At 47.8% G+C, this 27,988-nt stretch overlaps 1 protein-coding gene across 1 annotated transcript; it reads right to left on the bottom strand.

Moving 5' to 3' along the window:
* Nucleotides 1-823: 823 nt before the first annotated feature.
* LOC130367580 (syncytin-A-like) lies at nucleotides 824-7,988 on the bottom strand. Its single transcript, XM_056570085.1, has 2 exons — nucleotides 5,551-7,988; nucleotides 824-5,478 (listed from the first exon to the last, which is right to left on the bottom strand). Exon 2 carries the CDS (start codon nucleotides 2,410-2,412, stop codon nucleotides 1,132-1,134), a length of 1,281 nt encoding a protein of 426 aa, XP_056426060.1. The 5' UTR covers nucleotides 2,413-5,478; nucleotides 5,551-7,988; the 3' UTR covers nucleotides 824-1,131.
* Nucleotides 7,989-27,988: the final 20,000 nt, after the last annotated feature.

The following is a 27,988-nucleotide window of genomic DNA, read 5'->3' as shown; positions in this document are numbered from 1 at the left end:
GTGTTGTGGTTCTCCTGATGTCTGGAGCAAGCCCAGGGAGGGGCCACCCTGGGCGGGGAAGCTCCCCAAGCAAGGCCCAGGCTTTTCGGCCTACACTGGAGGAAAACTCCCAGACTCTTTTTGATGGAGATGAAAATCCTAAAGTGGATGTTGTACACCAAAGTCCTCAGCATGGAAGCACTACAAGTGCAAGGATGGAAGATAAAGAAATGGATGTTTGTAAAGCAAAGAAAGAAGCAGCAGAAAGTGTTTGTGAGACACGTGTGATTATACAGTCGGCCGGCCAAGGCTCTCAGTGTGGGGAACAACAAAAAGGCTCCCAGAAAGTAAGTCCTGTAAGAGACAAGTCTGCTATTCAAGGCCATGTTGGTGCACAGGAGGTGAGGGGATCACATGTTGGTGCACAGGAGGTGAGGGGATCACATGTTGGTGCACAGGAGGTGAGGGGATCACATGTTGGTGCACAGGAGGTGAGGGGATCACATGGAGGTGCACAGGAGGTGAGGAGATCACAGGCAGCAGGTGTGCAGCTCCACTCACCAGCACAGAGACAGAGGAGGACATCTCTAGAGAGACAAACATTGCAGGAGAACCTACAGCAGCAAGAGGTGGTCTCCAGCATGGCCCGCTCAGGCCGCACCAGATCCCAGGCCGGAGGTAAGAGCCAAAATACTGCAGAGGGGTCTTGAAAGGTATAACTTTATAATCTACTCAGTACCCCTGGTACTGGTTCTCTGTCTTTTCTGTACCCCTGGTACTAGGTCCAATTTGGCTTAAGGCTTGTACTGGCCAGGAGAGCGTCTTGTCAGGTGTGGAAAAAATACATGCACACAAGATGCCGTCAAAGTACGCTCTGTTTTACTATTTGCCAACGTTCATATATATATACCATGTTGCTTAATAGTTACAAGTCAGCAGAACACAAGAACAGGATGTACGTGCACAACAGTTAGGAATCAGCAGTTGAGAAAACGAGAAGTACGATACGAGCCTTGCGGTTACAAACGGCAGAATCAAGATATATCATACAAGATTACAGAATTAAGATACACATCATACAACATTACAGATCTGTATTATTCTATCAAGACTCTTGTACCCTTCAATCCCCTCTTAAAACCAGTTGTCACTTTAGACAACTTGGTTTTTCTTGTTTTCTATTTTCTTTTGAAAAGTCTTTATGTAGGCAGTATAGCCTTCTGCCGAGTGACGGTGAAGTAGAGGGACTTGGGTGTCTGATGAGGTGGAGAGGAGGATTTTAGTATCTGCAGCAGGTCTTGGCTTGCAGCGTTTCATACATAAGAAAATAAGTTTTATTGATACATATACTATAAGGGCAATGACAGTAATGTGTATTATGAGCTGCAGAACGCCCCCTATCCATCCTCCTACGCCCTTGAGCCAGGTAGCGGGATTCAATATTGAAAAGGTATCCCCCCACCACTTATCCCTGTTGATTTCATTGTCTTTGGCATATTTGTCCCTCAATTTTTGTATGTTCTCAAGCTGGTGGTGCATCTGAATTGTTCCTGAAGTGTCTATGTAATGGCAACAAGTAGGACCTATGATTTGACACATCCCTCCTTGAGCTGCTGTGAGATAGTCCAAGACTATTGCGTGTTGGTTAGTCACTATCATCAGTTGATTTTGCACGGACACAGAGGTATTAGTAATTTCTAAAATGTCATATATTTGGTCATCGAGGTAGTTAGTGGCTTCGACTAACTTATCCCATATTTGCATCACCATTGGATATATAAAAATGGTGCTAAAAAGCTTGTTGGTTATTCCCATTTGTACAACATGTGGCCTACCGTTTTCCCTTTCTTTGTTATCTGCTGCTCTTCGGTATAACATATGTTTAGGAGCTGCTCTCATGTCAATGTCGTCGTTGGATATGACAAAGGTGGAGGGGATAAGTCTAGCTAGGGTGCATGTGCCTTTGACCCCTACCGGCAACCACTTGTAGGCTTCCCTACCACATACCCAATAGATGTCTCGTGGGAGCTCCCAGAAAGAGGAATGTTGATTGATAAGTTTATTAACTATGTCAATGAGTCTAGAGGCATTTGTTAAGTAACACCAGGAAGGTATCTGCCCTAATCTACCGCAGTAGCCCACATCTGGGTTATTACATATTGGATCAGTAAGTTGGTATTCTGACGTGTCATTGCATGGTTGGTGTCCTGTTATATTATAGCAGTCTACGTCTTGAGTAGCCTGAGTAAAGAGGGTGTTATTTGGCCATTTTGGGTCATGTAAGTACCTTTCTATCTGGCTGGGCTTAAGAAGATCAGTACTTGCGGATGTCCTGTGAAAACTAACTTTTATCCCTTCCGTGGGGATCTCTCCTAGGTCTAATATATGTGTGACTACTCGAGTTACCCAGGAACCCCCTTTGAAGACCAACATTTGGTGTGGTCCTGGGCCTGGGCTGCTTAAGTTTCCCTGCCACCATGGCTGCCCCACCCATCCTACTATAGGAATACCCACTGAGGTGTTTCAGTTCTTTGCATATGGTGTCTCATTGTCAGCAAGCATGTCAAAACAGTCTCCCTGAAATAATTCATATGAGGGCACAGGGATAGCAAAGTAGGGCATGCTTTGGGCAGACACAGGGGCATGGGTGCATATCCAACAATCCTTTGCAGTGAGGTTTTGTGCTAACATTATATGGTGTTTCATGAACTTATTGTTTGGGTGTCTCTCTAATTCATTCTGTAGAGTCACCGTGGGGTGTATCAAAGTCAATAAAGTCATTAATGCAAACATCAGGAGACTTAGTTTCTTCAACCATCTGCCAGAACAAGGCCAGGGCATCAGCGGGTACATCTTTCGGTAGGCTTTCAAGGTCAGGGCTGTCTGCCCCCGTTATTACCTCCTTTGGGTGATGTTGAACGAGTTTGATCCGAGAGGCGTGGATCCAAGAAGGGCTGTCTTCCGTGAGAACCGCCGTCCTCTTCACGGCAACAACTGTGGTTGGGGGTCCAAAGGTGAAGTCTCCGGGCTTCTTTCCTTTCGACAGAGTCTTAACCAGGACAGTGTCGCCTTCCTGGAACTGGTGTGTTGGTTCCTGTGGGAGAGAAGGAGAATTACAGACAACATTTTGTTCTACTTTATCAAGGGTTTGGATGAGGTCTGTGACATATTGTTCCCTTATCTGGTCGAGGTCCCCTTCTTCTGTTATAAGTGGTCGTTGGGCCCATGGAGTCGGGAAAGGCCTACCCATGAGAATCTCAAAAAGGGGAGAGTTTTAAAGTCTTATGGGGGGTCTTTCTAATTTCTGAGAGTATGATGGGAAGGACTGGTTTCCACTTCTCAAAGGTGCTCCCTGTGGCCTACTCCGTGGAAATGAGCAATAAAACTGTGGCACTGTGTTGGGGTATGCATGGTTTCCCCTCTTTGTAGATCAATCCTGTTACAGGATTTTTCTGCAATACTGGATAACACCAATCATATTCCTCTTGTTTGGGAACAGAGGACTGAAGAGAGAGAAGAAGTTGTGTGTCTACGAGTGAAGGAGGTGTAAGAACTGGTAACATCAGTGAGACAGGTTGTTGTGTAGCAGCCAGTTTGGCGGTGTGGTCTGCTAGAGCATTGCCCTTTGAAATGTGATCAGTCCCACGTGTGTGTGTCCTGCAGTGAATGATGACTGATTGTGATGGTAGGGTAAGTGCATGTAAATGGTGACAGGTTTCTTAGCAAAAAGTGTACAGGCTCTTGTGAGGGCGATGAGTTCTGTAGCTTGTGCGGACTTATAGGGGATGGACTGGGCCTTGAGGACAATGTCAGGTAATTGGACAATAGCATAACTGGCATGGTAAACATTGTCATTGGGGCGTGTACATGACCCATCTACAAAGACTTCTGGAGCATCAGGTATGGGCACTGAAGAGAGGTCGGGTCTGTGTGAGGCGTCAGTGTGGATGACTTGCAAGCAGTCGTGTATGTCCGGCATCACATCATCATGAATTTTCAGGCCAACTAGTGCGCAGGGCCAGATGTAGGGGAGGCATACACCATTTTCAAGGATGGATTACTGAGGAAAATTGCCTCATATCCAGAGAGCCGTTGTGTTTACATGTGTTGTGTATGTAGGCCTTTAAGGAGAGAGATAACATCATGAGAAGTGTACAAGGTAGTGTCATGTCCTAAAGTAAGGGTGGTAGCTTGTTCAACAATCATAGCACAGGCAGAAAGAGCTCGCAGACATGCCGGCATCCCCTGTACGGAGACGGGCATCACCTTTGAGAAAAAAGCACAAGGATGCAGTTTGCCTCCGTGAAATTGTGTCAGCACACCCGCCATGGTTTTACAATTGTCTCGTGCATACATGTGGAAAGGCAAATTGTAATCTGGGAGACCTAGCCCTGGACTCGTTATTAAAAGATTTGTACATTTATGAGGACCATTTGATTAGATCTGGTTTGCCTGATAGGGTTGCATCTCTATGAGCAGTCGGGAATCCACTGTCTGCAGTAGTTTATCATACCCAAGAAAGATTGCATTTCCTTCTGGGCGTGCGGGGTGACCAGGCCCGCTACAGACTGGACTCTAGACTTGCTCAACTCCATTTTGGCAGAACAAAACCCAGATATTCAACCTGTTCACAACACCATCCTCAAGGCAGGCCTCCTCAGAGAAACTACACAGTAACAAATCATCAACATTTTGGAGGAGAACAGAACCCTGGGGGGTGTGCCATGATTTTATAAAGGCTTGGAGGACAATGCTGAACACAACTGGTGAATCAGCATACCCCTGGGGCATTCTACACCAGGTTAACTGTAGTCCCTCAAAGGAAAAAGCAAAAAGGAGTCTGGTCTCTTTGTCCACTGGGATCGAGAAGAAAGCATTCTTCAGATCGAGGACAGAAAAATGAGTTGCCTGTGCTGGGATTGATGACAACAGGTGAGTGACATCAGGAACTATAGGGGCAATAGGCACAATTAGTCTGTTGATGGCTCTCAAGTCTGGTACAAAACAGACAGTACCATCGGGTTTGGGGACCGGATTAATTGGAGTGCAGTAGGGAGAGACAGTATGTTCTAAAACTCAAGTGTGTAGGAAATGTTTGATCATAGGGCGGATACCTTTGATTTTTTTCCCGTGACAAGGGGTACTGTTTTTGGTAGACCGGGAGGATGTCTGGTTTGAGTCTTGCCTTGTATGGTGTACAGTCAATGTGTCCTACATCATGGTCACCATGTGACCAGACAATGGGGTCTACCTCAGGTGGGACTTGGGTCGGGGACATAACAGGATAATGTCCAGCAGGATAGTACCCTGCAGGTGTGACTATGGGTGCGAGGTCAGACGTGACATGTAACCTGGACTGGGATGAAGTGATATGTAATTTGAGTTTACATATGAGGTCTCTTCTCAGGAGGTTTACAGGGCATTCAGGTATGATGCGAAAGGAAGGGAAGGTTAAATGGTCACCCTCGGGGCATTGTGTATACAGGTGCTATGAACATACTCAATTTCAAACAGTAGACATATATATATACGCATATATACATATATACATATACACATGCACATACACACATATCCCCTGAAAAACAAAATTGCACCAGATCCGAAGAAGAAGCTGTCATGCTCCCTGTAAACCCCGCCTTACTCCTCCCAAACCTCTGTGTCACCAGTCACCGCCCCTTTGAGTCTGGCTTCTTGTCTTTCCCCAGTTCTGGTCAGTCACCATGAAACATCTATTATCACATGTGTTACTGACAGTGTTACATAACATCAAGAGACATACAAGAAACATAACATGTAACAATACCGACATTTACAAATACTTAGCGTACAACACACAGGGCCCACATTCTCACCAAAGATATAAAAATAAGTGTACACAGCTCTCTCAAAAATTTGAAAAATAATTATCTCCAATGCGCATTGTTTATAATCCAGTAAACCATTAGCTTGATTGTAAATGCCTAAAGTAATATTTATCAATTAAATAGTGATCACTTTTTATATTTATTTTATCTTCTTGGCCAAATTTCTTCTGTTATTACTCCTGTAATATAATCAGACAATTAATCGCATTTCCTGATACATTTCATTTTTTTTTGGCATCAACCCTGTGTTACTGTGAAGGCAAGAAATAAAAGAAAAATATATTCACGTGGTATTAAATTGAACTATTTGATGATTTTTCATTAAACACCATTTTCATTACAACACAACAGCTTCACAGGGAAAACATTCACTGGTCATTTTCTATACACTCCTGATTCTATACACCTCACACATATATAACATACTTTATATCATAAGAACCATCCTATAAACGCCATCATATGACCACATACACAGGGCTTTCCAAGCGATTTACCACATCACTCCATTCCATAGCATTGAACACTCATCTTCACTTCATTTATTCCAGCAGTGTCAGCTCTGCTCATCCTACATTCCTCACACTGCTTCACATGCTTTCTCCTTCACAAATCACCTGCTTCTCCACCAAATCGTTGAGTCTCTATTTCTGACAACAATCTCTAATCCTATCAAACAATTTACACAGCCCTGCATCATAACGCCAACATGCTGTGAACCTTTCCCAAAATTCAGTAACAGTTTCACCTAGTTTTTGTTTGCATGCCACAGCAATAGGCAGTGATGATTTTGGTTCCTCTTTTAATTCTCTCCATATACGCTCTCTACCCTTCTCGAGATTACAAATGTAGTTGTTAGAGTGGGGGTCAGGTGGTATTTATCATTGGCCCCCTCCCTTGGGAATGGGCTGGAGTCCTTCATGAATTCTGACCAACCAACTATATCATCTACCCACGGATTCACTAAGTCCCATCTTGTAGGGCTAACTCGGGCCACATAAGCCTTACATGTTTCACCGGGAAGGGGAGGAGGATAGGACTTAGATGATTTGGAACCCATGTTCAGTAATTGGTGCAAAGCCTCAATCTCTGGATTTGGCTGTATTGAACTCTGATGGCTCCGACAATTCCTCTCAACAGATTAGGGATTCTCTGATTTAATTGCACCAATCACTGAGCATGCACGGTATCTCTGAACAAACTGTCACTTGCTTTCACCACATCCCGGGTCAACAAGTTACCTCTAGCCGGGAGGGTGGGGCGTCTTACAGATGTTTTGAGAACCAGCAGATTATTACTATTATTATTATTATTATTATTATTATAACAGTTATATGCACCTTATTCTATACATTAAAGCAATGTTAGTATACTCACGTGTCTTCTTAAGCGTAAGGGGAAAAAAAAGGAAGTTACAAGTAAAACACTAAACAGAACTAAACAGAAATACAAGAAGTTTTTTGTAAGCGTTAAGCCAAATTGAAACAAGACAACCACCCTGGATTGTCAAATTACTCTTAGTTCCTCATTTCCCCTGTTCCCTGAACAGAAGGCAAGTACTGTAATACTGTGTCCCAGACACGATATGAAAATAACTCTTATACTTACTGGAATCGAGACGTGGCCAGTGCCCCCCGGGTCGACAATACCACACAAGGATATGGTTCTTACCGGTCCGGAGGATGACCCTCTCGACCCCGGACTGAGCCCCCAGCTGAAAGGTATAACTTTATAATCTACTCAGTACCCCTGGTACTGGTTCTCTGTCTTTTCTGTACCCCTGGTACTAGGTCCAATTTGGCTTAAGGCTTGTACTGGCCAGGAGAGCGTCTTGTCAGGTGTGGAAAAAATACATGCACACAAGATGCCGTCAAAGTACGCTCTGTTTTACTATTTGCCAACGTTCATATATATATACCATGTTGCTTAATAGTTACAAGTCAGCAGAACACAAGAACAGGATGTACGTGCACAACAGTTAGGAATCAGCAGTTGAGAAAACGAGAAGTACGATACGAGCCTTGCGGTTACAAACGGCAGAATCAAGATATATCATACAAGATTACAGAATTAAGATACACATCATACAACATTACAGATCTGTATTATTCTATCAAGACTCTTGTACCCTTCAGGTCTATGGAGGTGACACCTGGGAAATTTGTGGAGACATCTCAAAGTGTCTGCAAAATTGTTCCTGCCCCGGACTCTGACCTGGCTTCAGCAGATACAAGCAGCCATGGCTCTGTATTCATCCAGCCCGAGAGTCTATCCAGACCCCACCAGCAGGGCAAAGAGACCACCCGGGCACCAAAGCTACAGCTGGCGGAGGAGATCCCTGCACTGGTGAGGAGGATGGAGGAGCTGAAGCATCAAAAACAAATGCTGCAAATGCAGATAGACTGTATATATAAACTAAAGACTGCGAACCCACAATACAAGTCCATGCATGACAACAAACTGTATACACTGAGCACAGAGCTGGCCACCATAGTGAGCGAGATGGACTGTTTACTGGAGAGGATGGGACCAGTGGCGGAATCCTATAGGAACCAGGAGCGCTTTTCCCAGTACCAGCTAAATTTTGATTCTGAGCCCAGATCAGATGTAATACCTGACATCACCGCAGAGGAGCCCCAGGAGGTGAAAAGACCCCTAATAAAACCCCCAAACTTCACCTTTAAGGATCATCATAAGTATGGAGAACAGCAACATCAGAGACCTGCAGCTGTTCCTAAACAAGAGCCTGCAATTCCGGTACCTGCAGAGGCACCACAAGTCCCAGAGGACCCAGTACATGAGGAGGACAGTGGACATTTGCCGGTGTATGAAGGTGATGGAGCAGAGCTCTAATGTTGGGGCACGGACTGGGGGTGCGGACTGTGGTGATGTTGGGGCACGGACTGGGGGTGAGGACTGTGATGATGTTGGGGCACGGACTGGGGGTGCGGACTGTGGTGATGTTGGGGCACGGACTGGGGGTGAGGACTGTGATGATGTTGGGGCACGGACTGGGGGTGCGGATTGTGATAATGTTGGGGCACGGACTGGGGGTGAGGACTGTGATAATGTTGGGGCATGGACTGGGGGTGAGGACTGTGATGATGTTGTGGCACGGACTGGGGGTGCGGACTGTGATGATGTTGGGGCACGGACTGCGGGTGCGGACTGTGATGTTCCTGAGGGGTCGGTGGCTGGAGGGGGTGCACAGTCTGTGTGGGATGTATTATTATCTGATGATGATATAGAGGTGGATGGGACAGGTGATGTTGTACACAATAATGTGCAGGATTTCCCCCCTTTACCTACAAGCACAGCAGATGTGGCAGGGCCCCCTAGAGTAGACCCCAACCCTGTTAGACAGGACACAGGTACCCGCCAGGTTCCTCCTAGAAATGCCTGGAGCCGTGGTGCTCCATCATTCACCTCCAGCGCCAATTACACTGGCCAGGCATTTAAAAGGAGGAATGTTGTGCGATTTCGGCACAGAGGTGCCAAGGAGGACCTTCTGGATAGGAGGTTTGTGGTGAGGGAGCTCCTGTGCCACCAGATGGGGTTTGTGCCAGCGGACATCTTGGCTGTAATAAACCTTCCAGATAGACAGGGCTATGATGTCAGCTTTAAGCTCATGTCTAATCTGGATAGGTTCTGGTCCAACTTCCCCAGGTTCAGAGACACAGAGGGTTGGAATAAATTCAGTTTTATTCCCATATCCAAGCCAGATACCGTCATCATCAATATCATCTTCTGGAATGAAGCTGTTCCTCCCCAGGACATTGTGGTGTGGCTCCGCAGACATTGTGACCTGGTGTCTGATCTCACCAAGAACAGAGATGATGACGGTATCTGGACTGGAGGGTGGAAGGTCTTGGTGAAGCTGCGCCAACACGGGAACATCACCCAACATCTGCCCAACTCCTTCTTCATTGGGAGGGAAAAGGGCATTTGTTTCTACCCTGGTCAGCCCAGAAAGTGCTTTAAATGTGGTAAACCTGGCCATCTGGCTAACACCTGTACTGTGGTAAAGTGTAACCTGTGTGGTGAGACTGGTCACCTAAGTGCTGACTGTCACAACATCAGATGTAATCTATGTGGTGAGATCGGTCACCCTCACCGGGACTGTCCCAATGCCTGGCACAACATCTGCCGGGAGCTTCCTGATGAGGACAGCAGAGGCTGTAGAGGAGGAGGCTTTATCAGGCCCTATTCTGACCAGACAGGAGGTCCAGACAGATGTGAGTAACACTGCACCAGCACCTCAGGAGTCAGAGAGCACACAGGGGGACATGGAGGTTGTGCCACAAGACCAGCAGCAGCCAGGGGTGTCCACTTCTGTGTCTGAGGGGAATAGGATACAGCAAAATAAAAGGAGAAAAAAAGACAAGTCCTCCCGCAGGCCTGAGGGGGAGAATAATATCAGTGTGAAGAAAAGGGCTGACAACAGGGCAGGAGTGATGGTCGTGTCCAACAGGTACGAGGTTCTGTCAGAGTCCGAGGGAGATCTGGACACTGAATTGAAAAGAATAGAGGATGACTGTGACGGGGACACAAGGGACCAACCCCCAATAAAAAAGAAACCCCCGAGTGTAAAACCTCAGGTAGAGTCAGACATGGAGACAGGTGGTGGCCAGCGGGACTCAGATTCTGACTTGTGATGATGGGGATCAGGTCTCTGCTCTTCTTTCTTATCATGGCGGGGTTTACTTTAAGGGTAACTTCTAGTAATGTGAACAGTATTAAAGTTAGGAGGACACGGCACATAGTCTATGACCATCTTAGGGATCTGGACACAGATGTCATCTTCATGCAGGAGACGCACCTGACTTCTTCGGGGGTATTTACGTGAGGCTGAGAGGGAATGGACGTCTGGTCCTTCTTTCTGGTCGCTGGCTGTGGAGCCTTATGCCGGGGTGGCCATACTGTTTACCACCAAGGATGTGACAATACATAGGATGACAGAGGTCATTATGGGAAGGTGTCTGATCCTGGAGGTCACAATCCAAGGTAGAAGACTCCGGCTCAAATATCTATGGCCCACAGACAGTCACAGAAAGGGTCCAGCTATTTAATGAGGTAAAACCATATCTATTCACATCTGTTCCTGTAATCATGGCCGGGATTTTAATGTCACTAGGACATCGGGTGACAGGTCCTCAGGTAGAGCGGTGACCAGGGACTCCAAGGTCCTAAATAACATCATATTGCAGGCTGGTCTGAGTGATGTCTTCACACAGGGTGGAAGGAAACCCAAACTAACATACACATGTTCTGACAGGAGCAGTAGAATAGATATGGCGTTTGTGGGTCCTGAAGAATTTATTAGTGATAGGAATGAGAGAACTGTTCCTTATTCGGATCACATGGCCTTAGCTTTCTGCCTTGGTGTCAGTAAGCGCCCAGATATTGGAAGGGGTCTTTGGAAGCTTAATTCCAGTATCTTGGAGGATGTCTATGTCCAGAAATGTGTTCATTCCTTTATGCAGAGTCAGCTAGAGCGGGTGGACTTCTATGATGATATGGCCGCCTGGTGGGAGGATGTCAAGGATGAGATCAGAACCCTCTTAAGGAGACTGTCCTTTAAAAAGGGGAGGAGTAAGTATGGCCAGTATCTCAAGCTGCGCAAAGAATTGGAGTCACTATATTCGGCGGGTGGGGACCAACAAAGCATAGACCGGCTGAAATCTGAGATAAGGCAGTATCAGTACAGCAGGTATACCTCCCTGGTTCTTGAACGGGATTATGGGTCCTTAGGGTCTCCTGATCCCTTTGAGAATTGCCGGGAGCGGGTGGCAAATAAATCTGTCACCGGTCTCACTGACCCCCAGGGTGTTTTGCAGGAATCTCGGGAGGGTATTGTCACGATTCGGCTTCCAGGTAGTGGATCCTCTGTGTCAGCGAGGGATTGGCGTGGACCGTGCTAGTGGACCGGTTCTAAGAGGCTACTGGTTTTCACCAGAGCCCGCCGCAAAGCGGGATGGTCTTGCTGCGGCAGTAGCAACCAGGTCGTATCCACTAGCAACGGCTCTACCTCGCTGACTGCTGAGAAGGCGTGGGACAGAAGGACTAGGCAGAGGCAAGGTCAGACGTAGCAGAAGGTCGGGGGCAGGCGGCAAGGTTCGTAGTCAGGATGGGTAGCAGAAGTTCAGGTACACAGGCTTTGGACACACTAAACGCTTTCACTGGCACAAGGCAACAAGATCCGGCAAGGGAGTGCATGGGAGGAGGTCAGATAAAGGCAGGGAGCAGGTGGAAGCCAATTAAGCTAATTGGGCCAGGCACCAATCATTGGTGCACTGGCCCTTTAAGTCTCAGAGAGCTGGCGCGCGCGCGCCCTAGAGAGCGGAGCCGCGCGCGCCAGCACATGACAGCAGGGGACCGGGACGGGTAAGTGACCTGGGATGCGATTCGCGAGCGGGCGCGTCCCGCTGTGCGAATCGCATCCCCAACGGCCAAGACAGTGCAGCGCTCCCGGTCAGCGGGACTGACCGGGGCGCTGCAGGGAGAAAGACGCCGTGAGCGCTCCGGGGAGGAGCGGGGACCCGGAGCGCTAGGCGTAACAGTACCCCCCCCCTTAGGTCTCCCCTTCTCTTTGTCCGGTAACTGCCTCCCCTGGGATGAGGACACCGGGAAAGAATGGAGGGTTTCCTCAACGGCAGGCAGTACAGCAGGAGTGGGAATGGGGAGGGAGGGCAGAGGGCGAGGCCTGGCACGGGGCAGTGTGACACCAGGACGGGGGCCATGGGGAGGCACAGAGGCTTGCCTGACGGGACTGGGAGGGGGGGAGAGGCACTTCCTGTGGCAGGCAGAGTCCCAGTTCCTGATCTCCCCGGTGGTCCAATCAATGGTGGGGGAATGAAGCCGGAGCCAAGGCAGACCGAGGAGGACCTCAGAGGTACAGTTGGGGAGAATGAAGAACTCAATCCTCTCGAGGTGGGGTCCAATAGACATGAGGAGGGGTTCTGTGCGGTAACGCACGGTGCAGTCCAATCTGGCTCCGTTGACCGCGGAAATGTAGAGCGGCTTGACGAGACGGGTCACCGGGATGCTGAATTTATTAACAAACGCCTCCAAAATAAAATTTCCAGAGGCACCGGAGTCCAAGCAGGCCACGGCTGAGAGGGAGGAGTTGGCTGAAGAAGAAATCCGCACGGGTACCGTGAGACGTGGAGGAGCAGACTTGGAACCAAGAGACGCCACACCCACGTGAGCTGGGTGCGTGCGTGCGTTTCCCAGGCGTGGAGGACGGATAGGGCAATCCACCAAGAAATGCTCGGTACTGGCACAGTAAAGACAGAGATTTTCTTCCCTACGGCGATTCCTCTCTTCCTGGGTCAGGCGAGACTTATCCACTTGCATGGCCTCCTCGGCGGGAGGCCCAGGCGTAGATTGCAACGGATACTGTGGGAGAGGTGCCCAGAGATCTAAGTCTTTTTCCTGGCGGAGCTCTTGGTGTCGCTCAGAAAAACGCATGTCAATGCGGGTAGCTAGATGGATGAGTTCTTGCAGGTTGGCAGGAATCTCTCGTGCGGCCAGCACATCCTTGATGCGACTGGATAAGCCTTTTTTAAAGGTCGCGCAGAGAGCCTCATTATTCCAGGATAGTTCAGAAGCAAAAGTACGGAATTGTATGGCGTACTCGCCAACGGAAGAATTACCCTGGACCAGGTTCAACAGGGCAGTCTCGGCAGAAGAAGCTCGGGCTGGTTCCTCGAAGACACTCCGGAGTTCAGCGAAGAAGGCCTGGACTGTGGCTGTGGCAGGATCATTGCGGTCCCAGAGCAGTGTGGCCCAAGACAAGGCCTTTCCTGAAAGAAGGCTTACTACGAACGCCACCTTAGACCGTTCTGAAGGAAACAAGTCCGACAACATCTCCATATGCAGGGAACACTGAGACAAAAATCCACGGCAGAGTTTAGAGTCCCCATCAAATTTGTCCGGCAAGGACAAGCGGAGGTTAGGAGCGGCCACTCGCTGCGGAGGAGGTGCAGGAGCTGGCGGAGGAGATGGTTGCTGCTGTAGCAGAGGCAGAAGTTGCTGTAACATGGCGGTCAACTGCGACAGCTGCTGTCCTTGTTGGGCAATCTGCTGCGATTGCTGAGCGACCACCGTGGGAAGATCAGCGAGACTTGGCAGCGGCACCTCAGCGGGATCCATGGCCGGATCTACTGTCACGATTCGGCTTCCAGGTAGTGGATCCTCTGTGTCAGCGAGGGATTGGCGTGGACCGTGCTAGTGGACCGGTTCTAAGAGGCTACTGGTTTTCACCAGAGCCCGCCGCAAAGCGGGATGGTCTTGCTGCGGCAGTAGCAACCAGGTCGTATCCACTAGCAACGGCTCTACCTCGCTGACTGCTGAGAAGGCGTGGGACAGAAGGACTAGGCAGAGGCAAGGTCAGACGTAGCAGAAGGTCGGGGGCAGGCGGCAAGGTTCGTAGTCAGGATGGGTAGCAGAAGTTCAGGTACACAGGCTTTGGACACACTAAACGCTTTCACTGGCACAAGGCAACAAGATCCGGCAAGGGAGTGCATGGGAGGAGGTCAGATAAAGGCAGGGAGCAGGTGGAAGCCAATTAAGCTAATTGGGCCAGGCACCAATCATTGGTGCACTGGCCCTTTAAGTCTCAGAGAGCTGGCGCGCGCGCGCCCTAGAGAGCGGAGCCGCGCGCGCCAGCACATGACAGCAGGGGACCGGGACGGGTAAGTGACCTGGGATGCGATTCGCGAGCGGGCGCGTCCCGCTGTGCGAATCGCATCCCCAACGGCCAAGACAGTGCAGCGCTCCCGGTCAGCGGGACTGACCGGGGCGCTGCAGGGAGAAAGACGCCGTGAGCGCTCCGGGGAGGAGCGGGGACCCGGAGCGCTAGGCGTAACAGTTATCCTGGGGGTGGTGAGATCGTACTATGCTGACTTGTTTCAGAGGAAGGTTTTGGATAGAGACAAGATGACCCAATTCTTGGAGACAACTCCGCTCCCTGATACTAATGATTTGGACTTTTCTCCTTTGACAGCAGAATTGACGGTGGCGGAGGTTAAAGAGGCCATTGATAAGTTACATCTGAAGAAGGCACCAGGTCCAGATGGGATAACAGCAGAATTCTATAAGACATTCAGAGACCTCTTGGCCCCAATCCTCGTGGATGTTTACACAAATTGTCTAGAAAGTCACCTGATGCCTCCATCCATGAGAGCGTCCTCGCTGATTCTGCTGTCTAAAGGTAAAGAGCCGAGTGACATCAAGAACTGGAGGCCAATTGCCCTCTTGAATGTCGACAGGAAGATTCTGGCAAAGATCCTGTTTTCTAGGTTAGTTTGTCTGTCCCCGGCACTGTTGGCAGGCTGTCAGTATGGCACAGTAAAAGGGCGGAACATCTCTGGGGCAGTGATCTCCATAAGGGAGATGTTTGAGAGATGTAAAGCCCTGAGGTGTGGGAGGTATGTTGTGAGTCTTGACCAGGCTAAAGCCTTTGACAGAGTAGATCATGAGTATCTATGGGCTACATTGTCAAAGTACGGTATTCCGGGACAATTCATCGATTGGCTGAAGACTTTGTATTGTGAGGCTGAGAGCTTTCCTTTGATCAATGGTTGGCAGGGTGACACTTTTAGGGTTGAGGCGGGGGTGAGACAAGGTTGCCCACTGAGTCCGCTGCTGTATGTATTTGCCTTAGACCCGTTTCTGAGGTCACTGGAGGAGTGTGGTTTTCAGGGGGTGCCGGTCCCCCACTGCCTGCCCCTGAGTGTTGTTGCCTATGCGGATGATGTGACTGTAGCGATATCTGAGCCTCGTGAGGTGGAGATGTTGTCTGCGGCCATCAGAAGTTACTCAGAGGCCTCAGGGTCTCTGGTCAACCTAGAGAAGAGTCAAGCTCTCTGGGTATCAGATACTGATCCAGACTTTGATCTTCCCCTATTTGTGAGAGCCTCCACCTATATTAAAATCCTAGGGGTCAAATTCGGGAGGGACGATAACGCCAAACTAAATTGGGAAGAGAAGTTGGAAGCCGGAAATGCAAAGGTTCAGCGATGGAAGAACTGGAGGCTGACCTATAGAGAAAGGGTTAAAATGTTGAAGACTTACCTGGTACCCGTCTTCTTATATGTCTCTGTTGTTTTTCCTTTGCCAGAATCTTTCTCCGCTTGGCTCTTTAGCCTGTTCTTCCAAATGTTTTGGGGGAACAGGTTGAACCCAATAAAAAGAGGGGTCACCTACCTACAGAGGAGAGAGGGTGGGTTGGATATGCTGAATCCAAGGGTGTTCTTTGACTCCATGTTTCTAAAAGTAAATTTTGGTTGCCTGGACTCAAACAACAGCTCCCTGTGGGCGAATAGTATCAGGGACTGGATATTGCCTTTTGCAGAGTCTTGGGTGCGAGGCGGCAGTCTCAAGAGGGGGAGATGGACGCGTGACTACCTCCCCCCGTACCTGGAATACGGGCTCAGATGTCTGAAGAGATGGCGCATTGAAAAGTCCTATATAGAGAGTAAGACCAATAAGGACCTTTATGTCAGGGTTTGTAGGACCTTTTTCTTTTTACAGCCAGCTCTAAGGGACTGTACATCTGCCATCTTACGGGACAGTCTGAGGCTTCTAAACAGTGTGAGGCTACCGAACAAATTCCATGACATCGCATGGCTGTCCTTACACGGGAAACTGTTCGTAAGAGGGAATTTAAGATACCTGAGTCTGTCTGATCGGAAGTGTCCTCTGGGGTGTCAGGAGGAGGAGACCATGACACATTTTATATCGGAGTGCTGGGGAGGGCGACACATATGGCAGACGATATCCAACAAGCTAAGAATCCCGAGACTACAGACCTTAAAATACCCAGAAATAATTTACGGTGTAACATCTAGTGTGAGTGACATTGACAGGGAAACGTTATATATCATCATATCTGTGATAAAATACTATCATTGGCACACCAGGACCCGAGTCTCCATGTATAATGAACCCTTCCATGATAGGAGAGCAGTAGACCTGATCATGTCAGAGCTGAGGTGGGTAAAGGGTTTGGAGATCAGGAAGGATGAGAAAAATCTATCATTATGGAGGAACGTGTATATAGAATGATATTTACCTTCATGATGCTTTTGTGTTGTTCATTTATTTACTTTTCTTCTCATATAAAAGCAATGGGCTTTTTCTAAGTTAACATTATTGTTTCTTTTGTAATGGAAGTGTATGATATTTAATATTTGATATTGTTTTGATAATTTTTGGTCGAGTGTACTGTAATATTTATGTTTGTTTTTTACTAATAAAAATTGCCTCCTATATACAAGAATATAACTACTATAATACTGCCTCCTAAATACAAGAATATAACTACTATAATACTGCTCCTATATACAAGAATATAACTACTATAATACTGCCCCTATATACAAGAATATAACTACTATAATACTGCTCCTATATACAAGAATATAACTACTATAATACTGCTCCTATATACAAGAATATAACTGCTATAATACTGCCCCCTATATACAAGAATATAACTACTATAATACTGCCCCTATATACAAGAATATAACTACTATAATACTGCTCCTATATACAAGAATATAACTACTATAATACTGCCTCCTATATACAAGAATATAACTACTATAATACTGCTCCTATATGCAAGAATATAACTACTATAATACTGCTCCTATATACAAGAATATAACTACTATAATACTGCCTCCTATATACAAGAATATAACTACTATAATACTGCCCCTATATACAAGAATATAACTACTATAATACTGCTCCTATATACAAGAATATAACTACTATAATACTGCTCCTATATACAAGAATATAACTACTATAATACTGCTCCTATATACAAGAATATAACTACTATAATACTGCCTCCTATATACAAGAATATAACTACTATAATACTGCTCCTATATACAAGAATATAACTACTATAATACTGCTCCTATATACAAGAATATAACTACTATAATACTGCTCCTATATACAAGAATATAACTACTATAATACTGCCTCCTATATACAAGAATATAACTACTATAATATTGCCCCTATATACAAGAATATAACTACTATAATACTGCTCCTATATACAAGAATATAACTACTATAATACTGCTCCTATATACAAGAATATAACTACTATAATACTGCTCCTATATACAAGAATATAACTGCTATAATACTGCCCCCTATATACAAGAATATAACTACTATAATACTGCCCCTATATACAAGAATATAACTACTATAATACTGCCCCTATATACAAGAATATAACTACTATAATACTGCTCCTATATACAAGAATATAACTACTTTAATACTGCTCCTATGTACAAGAGTATAACTACTATAATACTGCCCCTATATACAAGAATATAACTACTATAATACTGCCTCCTATATACAAGAATATAACTACTATAATACTGCTCCTATATACAAGAATATAACTTTTATAATACTTCTCCTATATACAAGAATATAACTACTATAATACTGTCCCTATATACAAGAATATAACTACTATAATACTGCCTCCTATATACAAGAATATAACTACTATAATACTGCTCCTATATAGAAGAATATAACTACTATAATACTGCTCCTACATACAAGAATATAACTACTATAATACTGCCCCTATGTACAAGAATATAACTACTATAATACTGCCCCTATGTACAAGAATATAACTACTATAATGGCGCAACAGAGGAAAATTCAGGGTGGCACCAGTGATCAGACGCATATACAAGCTCTAAGTATATCGGGAGCGGAGAGCACAAAAAGGCGGTGCACAATGCCAGAAAATAAAGCTGGACACAATAAAGTGCCAGTTACGCCGCCTGTGCCAGTTAGCACCTAATTAGCATATAAAGAAAATGGAAGATTTCGGACGAATGAAGGGGCAGATCCGGGCATGGTAGGCATCAAGTTGATCAGCGTCCCCCGCACTACCAGCCAGTACTGCTGGTTAGTGCGTTGAGACCAAGCTGACAGTTTTCCTTTAAATGAAGTGAAATAAACTTGTATTTTAGAGGTGAGTGCCATACATGCCATTTTTTGGTCCAGTTGCTCTGGCCGTTGTGACGCCCCCTCGGCATGATTGACGGCCCATGGAATCGCTCTGCTCCCTAAGAAGACTGAGCAGAGCGGAAACATAGACTGTCAATCATGCCAAGGGAGCGTCCCTATAACCAAAGTGGGGAGGACCAGGTAAGTACTGCCCAGGGGACTACTTATGGGGCAGCGGGGGAGACTTTATAACTTCATATCCTTACCATCCCTGCTGGCAGAAACGTCCCCTGGGGACAGGGCCGGTTCTACCTATAGGCAAAATAGACAGTCATCTAGAGCGTCCTCTTAATGGGGGCGTCACTCTGTCAGCTGCAATTAAGTTAGCCAGCATCCGAAGCACCCGCACATCTGAAGCACCTGCCCATCAATCAAAACCCTGCAACGCTACCCCCACCCCACCCATTCTGTAATAATCAGCATTCTTCAGCCTGCCGGAGGAGTGCAGCGCCACTTACGAGGCAGACAGGGGCGATCACTAAGGTTAGATCCGTCCAACCTCGCGCGCACCTCCATACATGGGGAGGAGCTTTCGCCTAGGGTGGAAAAAATCCTATTGTCTGGATCTTCTTTCTGCTGGAAATCTACGAGTTTGTCTCCAAAATGGTCTTTCAGGCAAATGGGGAAAGAACCCCCCCCCCCCCCCCCCTTGGATATACTCCAGTATCTTATCTGGCTATGGTCCAAGCATGCCTTCTGAAATGAAAGGGAGCAGCAATAGGTTTTATGAGGGGATATTACGGGACAATTCTTTAAGCCAGAGAGCCTATTCTGAAGCTCTTTTCATATACAGTGGTCCCTCAACATATGATGGTAATCCATTCCAAACGGACCATCGTTTGTTGAAACCATCGCATGTTGAGGGATTCGTGCAATGTAAAGTATAGGTCTGCCCTGGATGTCGCCCTCCATCGCTGTCGCCGCGTCCCCGGGGTGTCCCCGATGATCCGGCAAGGCCTCTGCTCCCCCGGCATCCTCGCTCTCTGTCGCCGCCATCACGTAGCTACGCATGCCGCTCCTATTGGATGATGGGACGGCGTGCGCAACGACGTGATGACGACGATGGAGAGCACCGACGATGCAGGGGATCCCGAAGAGGATGCGTCGAAGCCCCGAGGACAGGTGAGTGACCATCACCGGAGCTCACAGGGCATCGTAAACGGCCATCCGGTGGCAGCTGAAGCAGTCTGCGCTGCTGGATAGCCGTTTATGCGATGGCCCCGACACACAAAAGCATTGTATGTTGATGCTGCCTTCAACATGCGATGGCCTCTGAGAGTGATCGTATGCTGAAATGATCGTATGTCGGGGCCATCGTAGGTCGAGGGGTCACTGTACAGGATATTGCCTAAGATATCTTCTCTGGATACTGCCTGGGCCAGGTCTCCGGTTAGCTGACTCAACCATAGATTCAGAGAACTGCTACCACAACAGTTGCCATGGCAGCTTTGGTATTTTAAGCTGCTACCGCATAAGCGTCTTCAAAGGGGAAATCCGCACTCTGGTCCATGGTGTCCTTTGGAAATTAAGAGTCTAATGTGGCAGAGGGTGTGATGCAAAGGGCAGATGGAATTACCCTAGGGGCAGATGGCATTAACCCCTTGTATTCGTGACGCCAGGGCATGGTTTAGCCTATAACCACCTGAAGGTATACCGCTAGATCCTGGGCTAGGCACGGGGGCAACAATGACTCCAACACCAAGTTATGGATAATGGTAGCTTTACTGAGGGTAGACAGATGGTAAAGTCTATACAGTTCAGCCAGGACCCACGGAGGTGACCAGTGACTCAGAGACCTTAAGGGCTTGTTGGGACTTGTAGTAGTTGGGGTCAATTTAATGCAGGCCATGTTGACTTGACAAATGGTGACTGTGACTTGACTGATGACTGACAATACTGAGAGTGTGGTTGATTGTGGCTGCAGAGTGGACTTCAGGCCTCCTGTGACTCTGGACTCTCTATAGGACTCGACCTGATCTCAGCAAAGACTTGTAAGGAATGAGAGAGAAGCTCCTCCCAGGGCTTATATGGGGGAGACCAGCAGGGAGCCCATAGGTCACCCCTGGGATCACCTGGTCACTGGTACCTCCTGGGTAACAATCACATGACAAGTCACATGGCAAACAGTCTTAACCCCTTAAGGACACATGACGTACTGGAACGTCATGTGTCCACTCCCGATCTATAACGCGGGGCCACGGCGTGGCCCCGCGTCATAGCGGTTCGGGCCCGGCCTCTAACAACGGCCGGGACCCGTGGCTAATAGCGCGCGGCATTGATCGCTGTGCCGCGCGCTATTAACCCTTTAGACGCGGCGTTCAAAGTTGAACGCCGCGTCTAAAGTGAAACCGAAAGCATGCCGGCTAGCTCAGTGGGCTGTTCGGGATAGCCGCGGTGAAATCGCGGCATCCCGAACAGCTGACAGGACAGCGGGAGGGCCCCTACCTGCCTCCTCGCTGTCCGATCGCCGAATGACAGCTCAGTGCCTGAGATCCAGGCATGAGCAGTCATGCGGCAGAATCATCGATCACTGGTTTCTTATGAGAAACCAGTGATCAATGTAAAAGATCAGTGTGTGCAGTGTTATAGGTCCCTATGGGATAACAATGATCAGTATAAGAGATCAGTGTGTGCAGTGTTATAGGTCCCTATGGGACCTATAACACTGCAAAAAAAAAGTGCAAAAAAAAAGTGAATAAACATCATTTAACCTCTTCCCTATTAAAAGTTTGAATCACCCCCCTTTTCCCATAAAAGAAAAAACACAGTGTAAATAAAAATAAAAATAAACATAAATGGTATCGCCGCGTGCGGAAATGTCCGAATTATAAAAATATATCGCTAATTAAACCGCACGGTCAATGGCGTGCGCGCAAAAAAATTCCAAAGTCCAAAATAGTGCATTTTTGGTCACTTTATATATCATGAAAAAATGAATAAAAAGCGATCAATAAGTCCTATCAATGCAAAAATGGTACAGTTAAAAACTTCAGATCACGGCGCAAAAAATGAGCCCTCATACCGCCCCATACACGGAAAAATAAAAAAGTTATAGGGGTCAGAAGATGACAATTTTAAACGTATAAATTTTTCTGCATGAAGTTATGATTTTTTCCAGAAGTGCGACAAATTCAAACCTGTATAAGTAGGGTATCATTTTAATCGTATGGACCTACAGAATAAAGGTAAGGTGTCATTTTTACCGAAAAATGTACTACGTAGAAACGGAAGCCCCCAAAAGTTACAAAATGGCGTTTTTTTTTCAATTTTGTCTCACAATGATTTTTTTTCCCGTTTCACCGTAGATTTTTGGGCACAATGACTGACGTCATTACAAAGTAGAATTGGTGGTGCAAAAAATAAGCCATCATATGGATTTTTAGGTGCAAAATTGAAAGAGTTATGATTTTTTAAATGCAAGGAGCAAAAAACGAAAATGCAAAAACGGAAAAAACCCCGGTCCTTAAGGGGTTAAAGTGACAACGCTTCCTGAACACATTATATGGTATAATACATTAGAAACATATTCACATGGGGGGACAGATGGAAGGGCGCCCATGGGACACTGTAGGGCAGCAAGAGCACGGAATAACACTTCACGAACCGGGCCACCACACTAAGGTTGCAGATAAGAATGTTCTGGACAACTAGACAACCGCTAGAGGGAACTTAGGTTGAATATTTGTTCGATCTGGCCCAGTCTGATTGAATAAATTCCTTCAGAAGGCATTACGAGGGAAGAACTCTACGGGATACCTGTCTATGGGCAAATAGAACAGTACTTTTTCCCTGGGCAAGTCGCTGGAGGATGACTCGCCTTCCACTTTTTCTTTCACCACTTTGATAAAAGAATTAGCCTTATCTTGAAAGGGTAGAAATCTTCAGGTACCCCAGTTTCCTCATCATCTGACACCAACACCTATTCCCTTCTGTTAGAGAAGACTCCCATGCCTCGGATGATGAAGTGGAGGGAGAGTGCATCTTTGACTTCTTGGCTTTCTTGGAGTCGTGACCTGAAGTCACTTCTTTAAACACATCAGATAGTTGGGACTGGAACCAGCCAAACAATTCTCTAGCTTCAGAATGGAAGGTGGATTTATTAACTGAGAGGCGGCAGTATACACAGATGTCTCTGGGCAAAACCCAGCAAAATAACCCAGCAGACATCTGCGGTGAATACCTTTAAAGGGGTACTCCGCCCCTAGACATGCAAAGGATAGGGGATAAGATGTCTGATCGCAGCAGTCCCGCCGCTGTGGACCCCCGTGATCTCGGCTGCGACACCCCAGACATCCGGTGCACAGGGTGAACGCCCTGCTCGTGATGTCACAGTCACACACCCTCAATGCAAGTCTATGGGAGGGGGCATGATGGCCGTCAGGCCCCCTCCCATGGTCTTGCATTGATGGGGCATGGTCGTGACGTTATGAGTGTGGCGCGGATGTGACATCACAAGCCTCCGGTGCTGCACCGGAAGCTCTAAATGAACGCCGGTTGCAGCAGGGAGATTGCGGGGGTTCCCAGAGGCAAGACCCCAGCGATCTGACATCTTATCCCCTATCCTTTGGTTAAATAGCAAAAAAATCCAGGAACATCACACCGCCGGTGCAGAGGGGCAGCCTGTTGTCATAGCCATTTCCCTGAACTAATAGAAAATAGGCTGCCATGGCATTCGACATGCAAATGCCCACACAGTAGCAAAGCCGCAACCAATACGAGCCCAGTATCCTGCAGACGTCATAGCGCATGTGTGTACGAGCTCTAACCGTGACCCTCACCACTATGGAAACCCTTGAAAGCCATACATACGAAATCATTGTGGTCCTTTATCCCTAACCACACACCGGGGATTCCATGCCAGAAGACATATATAGAGGGTAGCTCAACCAGTGGACCTCACCGCAGCTTCGGTGAAAAGGCATCTGGGTGCAAAAACATTTCTGCTACAGTAAAAGTGTCCAAGAGCAAAGTGGCCTCCATAATTCTTAAATGACAGAAGTTTGGAACAACCAGGACTCTTTCTAGACCTGACACCCCACTACACTAAGTAATCGGGGGAAAGTACCTTGGTAAGAGAGATGACTAAGAAGCCAATGGGCACTTTGGATGAGCTCCAAAAATCCTGTGTGCAGGTGAGAGAAAGCTCCAGAAAGTCAACCATCACTGCAGCCTCCACAATCTGAGCTTTATGGCAGAGTGGCCAGGAAGAAGCCTCTCCTCAGTAAAATTCACATTAAAGCACCTAAAAAGACTGAGAAACAAAATTCTCTGGTCTGATTGAACCAAGATTAAAGTTTATGGCCTCAATTCTAGATGAAACGTCTTGAGAAACCAGGCACTGCCCATCACCTGCCCAATACCATCCCTACAGTGATCATGGTGGGGGCAGCATCATGTCTGGGGGAAACCAGGCACTGCCCATCACCTGCCCAATACCATCCCTACAGTGATCATGGTGGGGACAGCATCATGTCTGGGGGAAACCAGACACTGCCCATCACCTGCCCAATACCATCCCTACAGTGATCATGGTGGGGGCAGCATCATGTCTGGAGGAAACCAGGCCCTGCCCATCACCTGCCCAATACCATCCCTACAGTGATCATGGTGGGGCAGCATCATGACTGGAGGAAACCAGGCACTGCCCATCACCTGCCCAATACCATCCCTACAGTGATCATGGTGGGGGCAGCATCATGTCTGGGGGAAACCAGGCACTGCCCATCACCTGCCCAATACCATCCCTACAGTGATCATGGTGGGGGTAGCATCATGTCTGGAGGAAACCGGGCACTGCCCATCACCTGCCCAATACCATCCCTACAGTGATCATGGTGGGGGCAGCATCATGTCTGGGGGAAACCAGGCACTGCCCATCACCTGCCCAATACCATCCCTACAGTGATCATGGTGGGGGCAGCATCATGTCTGGAGGAGACCAGGTACTGCCCAATACCATCCCTACAGTGATCATGGTGGGGGCAGCATCATGTCTGGGGGAAACCAGGCACTGCCCAATACCATCCCTGCAGTGATCATGGTGGGGGGCAGCATCATGTCTGGAGGAAACCAGGAACTAACCATCACCTGCCCAATACCATCCCTACAGTGATCATGGTGGGGGCAGCATCATGTCTGGGGGAAACCAGGCACTGCCCATCACCTGCCCAATACCATCCCTACAGTGATCATGGTGGGGGCAGCATCATGTCTGGGGGAAACCAGGCACTACCCATCACCTGCCCAATACCATCCCCGCAGTGATCATGGCAGGGGCAGCATCATGTCTGGAGGAAACCAGGCACTGCCCATCACCTGCCCAATACCATCCCTACAGTGATCATGGTGGGGGCAGCATCATGTCTGGGGGAAACCAGGCACTACCCATCACCTGCCCAATACCATCCCCGCAGTGATCATGGCAGGGGCAGCATCATGTCTGGAGGAAACCAGGCACTGCCCATTACCTGCCCAATACCATCCCTACAGTGATCATGGTGGGGGCAGCATCATGTCTGGGGGAAACCAGGCACTGCCCATTACCTGCCCAATACCATCCCTACAGTGATCATGGTGGGGGCAGCATCATGTCTGGGGGAAACCAGGCACTGCCCATCACCTGCCCAATACCATCCCTACAGTGATCATGGTGGGGGCAGCATCATGTCTGGAGGAAACCAGGCACTGCCCATCACCTGCCCAATACCATCCCTACAGTGATCATGGTGGGGTCAGCATCATGTCTGGAGGAAACCAGGCACTGCCCATCACCTGCCCAATACCATCCCTACAGTGATCATGGTGGGGGCAGCATCATGTCTGGGGGAAACCAGGCACTACCCATCACCTGCCCAATACCATCCCTACAGTGATCATGGTGAGGGCAGCATCATGTCTGGAGGAAACCAGGTACTGCCCATCACCTACCCAATACCATCCCTACAGTGATCATGGTGGGGGCAGCATCATGTCTGGAGGAAACCAGGCACTGCCCATCACCTGCCCAATACCATCCCAACAGTGATCATGGTGGGGGCAGCATCATGTCTGGAGGAAACCAGGCACTGCCCATCACCTGCCCAATACCATCCCTACAGTGATCATGGTGGGGGCAGCATCATGTCTGGAGGAAACCAGGTATTACCCATCACCTACCCAATGCCATCCTACAGTGATCATGGTGGGGGCAGCATCATGTCTGGAGGAAACCAGGCACTGCCCATCACCTGCCCAATACCATCCCTACAGTGATCATGGTGGGGGTAGCATCATGTCTGGAGGAAATCAGGCACTGCCCATCACCTGCCCAATACCATCTCTACAGTGATCATGGTGGGGGCAGCATCATGTCTGGAGGAAACCAGGCACTGCCCATCACCTGCCCAATACCATCCCTACAGTGATCATGGTGGGGGCAGCATCATGCTGTGAAGAATGGGAGACTGGTCCTAGTTGAGGGAAAGCTGACTGGAGTAAAGAACAGAGATATTCTTAATGAACACCTTCCAACAAAACAATGACCCTTAGCACACAGCCGGGACAACACAGGTGCAGCTTAAGGACAACTCTGTGAATGTCCTTGAGGGGCCCAGCCAGAGCCCGAACCCAATGGAACATCTCTGGAGAGACCTGAATATGGCTTCTACCAACCGTCCCCATCCAACCTGACAGAGATGAGAGGATCTGCAGAGAAGAATCAAAGAAAATCTCCAAATCCTGATGTGTAAACCTTGTGGCCTCATCCCCAAGAAGACTGGAGGCCGGAATCACTGCCAAAGTGGTTCACTTAAGTCCTGAGTAAAGGGTCTTAATACTTATGTCACAGCAATATTTTACTTTTCAATACATTTTTAATCTTTTGTGATCACTTCGTCATTATGGGGTATTGGGAGCAGAATGATGGGAAACACAAGGAGGAACATAACAACATGGGAGAAAAGTGATCTGGCTGAAGACTCTGCTGTGGTTTGTGTCTCCAGAACTACATCTAGAATTCATTTCTTCTTTTCCATTTGCAGGACTATACACAATGCTGCCCCCTGCTGGTTCATTATGTGCCCCTGCCCTGCTGTGTTGTGTAGTCAGGACTGTAGTGCTTATATCCAGTCAGGAAGACTCCAGTCACACCCAAAGAGATACAGAAGAGAACAAGTTCCTGCCCTTTGCGTCTTACTGTACATGTGACCTCATCACGTGAATATTATCATCACGAATATTATCATCATGTGAATACTCCAATCACATCCAAAGCTGCATTTATATTGCGTAGAATGGACAATGCATGTGAATATAGAGTGACAACATTGATCATTTTTATTTATTCATGGCAGCAACAAGTGTTACAGGACTCTTGTTACCTTGAGGGCATAGTTGGCCTCTTCTATCCCGAGGACCTTGTGGGCCTCCACCACCTTAAGGACATAGTGGGCCTTCAATACCCTGAGGAATTATTAGGCCTTTACCACTCTGATGACCCAGTGGGCATTAACTACCCTGAAGTCCTAGTAGGCCTCCACTAAAATGAGAACCTATTAGACCTCCACCACCTTGAGGAGCTAGTAGGCCTCCATTACCCTGAGAACCTAATGAGCCTTCACCACCTTGAGGACCTAGTGGGATTTCACCACCAAGGACTAGTGGGCCGCTAGTACCCTGAGGACCTAGTTGGCATCCACCACCTTCATGATCTAGTAGGCTTACAGGACCTAGAGGACCTACTGGGTCTCCACCACCCTGAGGACCTATAGGCCCTCACTCCTCTGAGGAGCTACTGGGCCTTTATTACCCTGAGAACCTAATGGGGCTTAACAACCTTAAAGGGGTACTCCACTGCCTCAGTGTCTGAAACATTTTGTTCTGAACGCTGGGTGTGGGCTACTGGGGTCGTGACGTCATGCACACGCCCCCAAGTGACATCATGCCACGTCCCCTCAATGCAAGTCTATGGGAGGGTGCGTGGCAGCTGCCACGCCTCCTCCTATAGACTTGCATTGAGGGAGCATGTCATGATGTCACTTGGAGGTGTGTGCATAACATAACGACCCTCGCTGACTGCACCCAGC

The sequence above is a fragment of the Hyla sarda genome, chromosome 4 (genome assembly GCF_029499605.1).
Source record: "Hyla sarda isolate aHylSar1 chromosome 4, aHylSar1.hap1, whole genome shotgun sequence".
Classification (NCBI taxonomy): Eukaryota; Metazoa; Chordata; class Amphibia; order Anura; family Hylidae; genus Hyla; species Hyla sarda.
This window is presented reverse-complemented; position numbering and strand designations above follow the sequence as displayed.

Excerpts from the sequence above, each read along its gene's own strand:
- LOC130367580 (XM_056570085.1), bottom strand. The coding sequence starts at position 2,412 with ATGTTGGTCTTCAAAGGGGGTTCCTGGGTAACTCGAGTAGTCACACAT.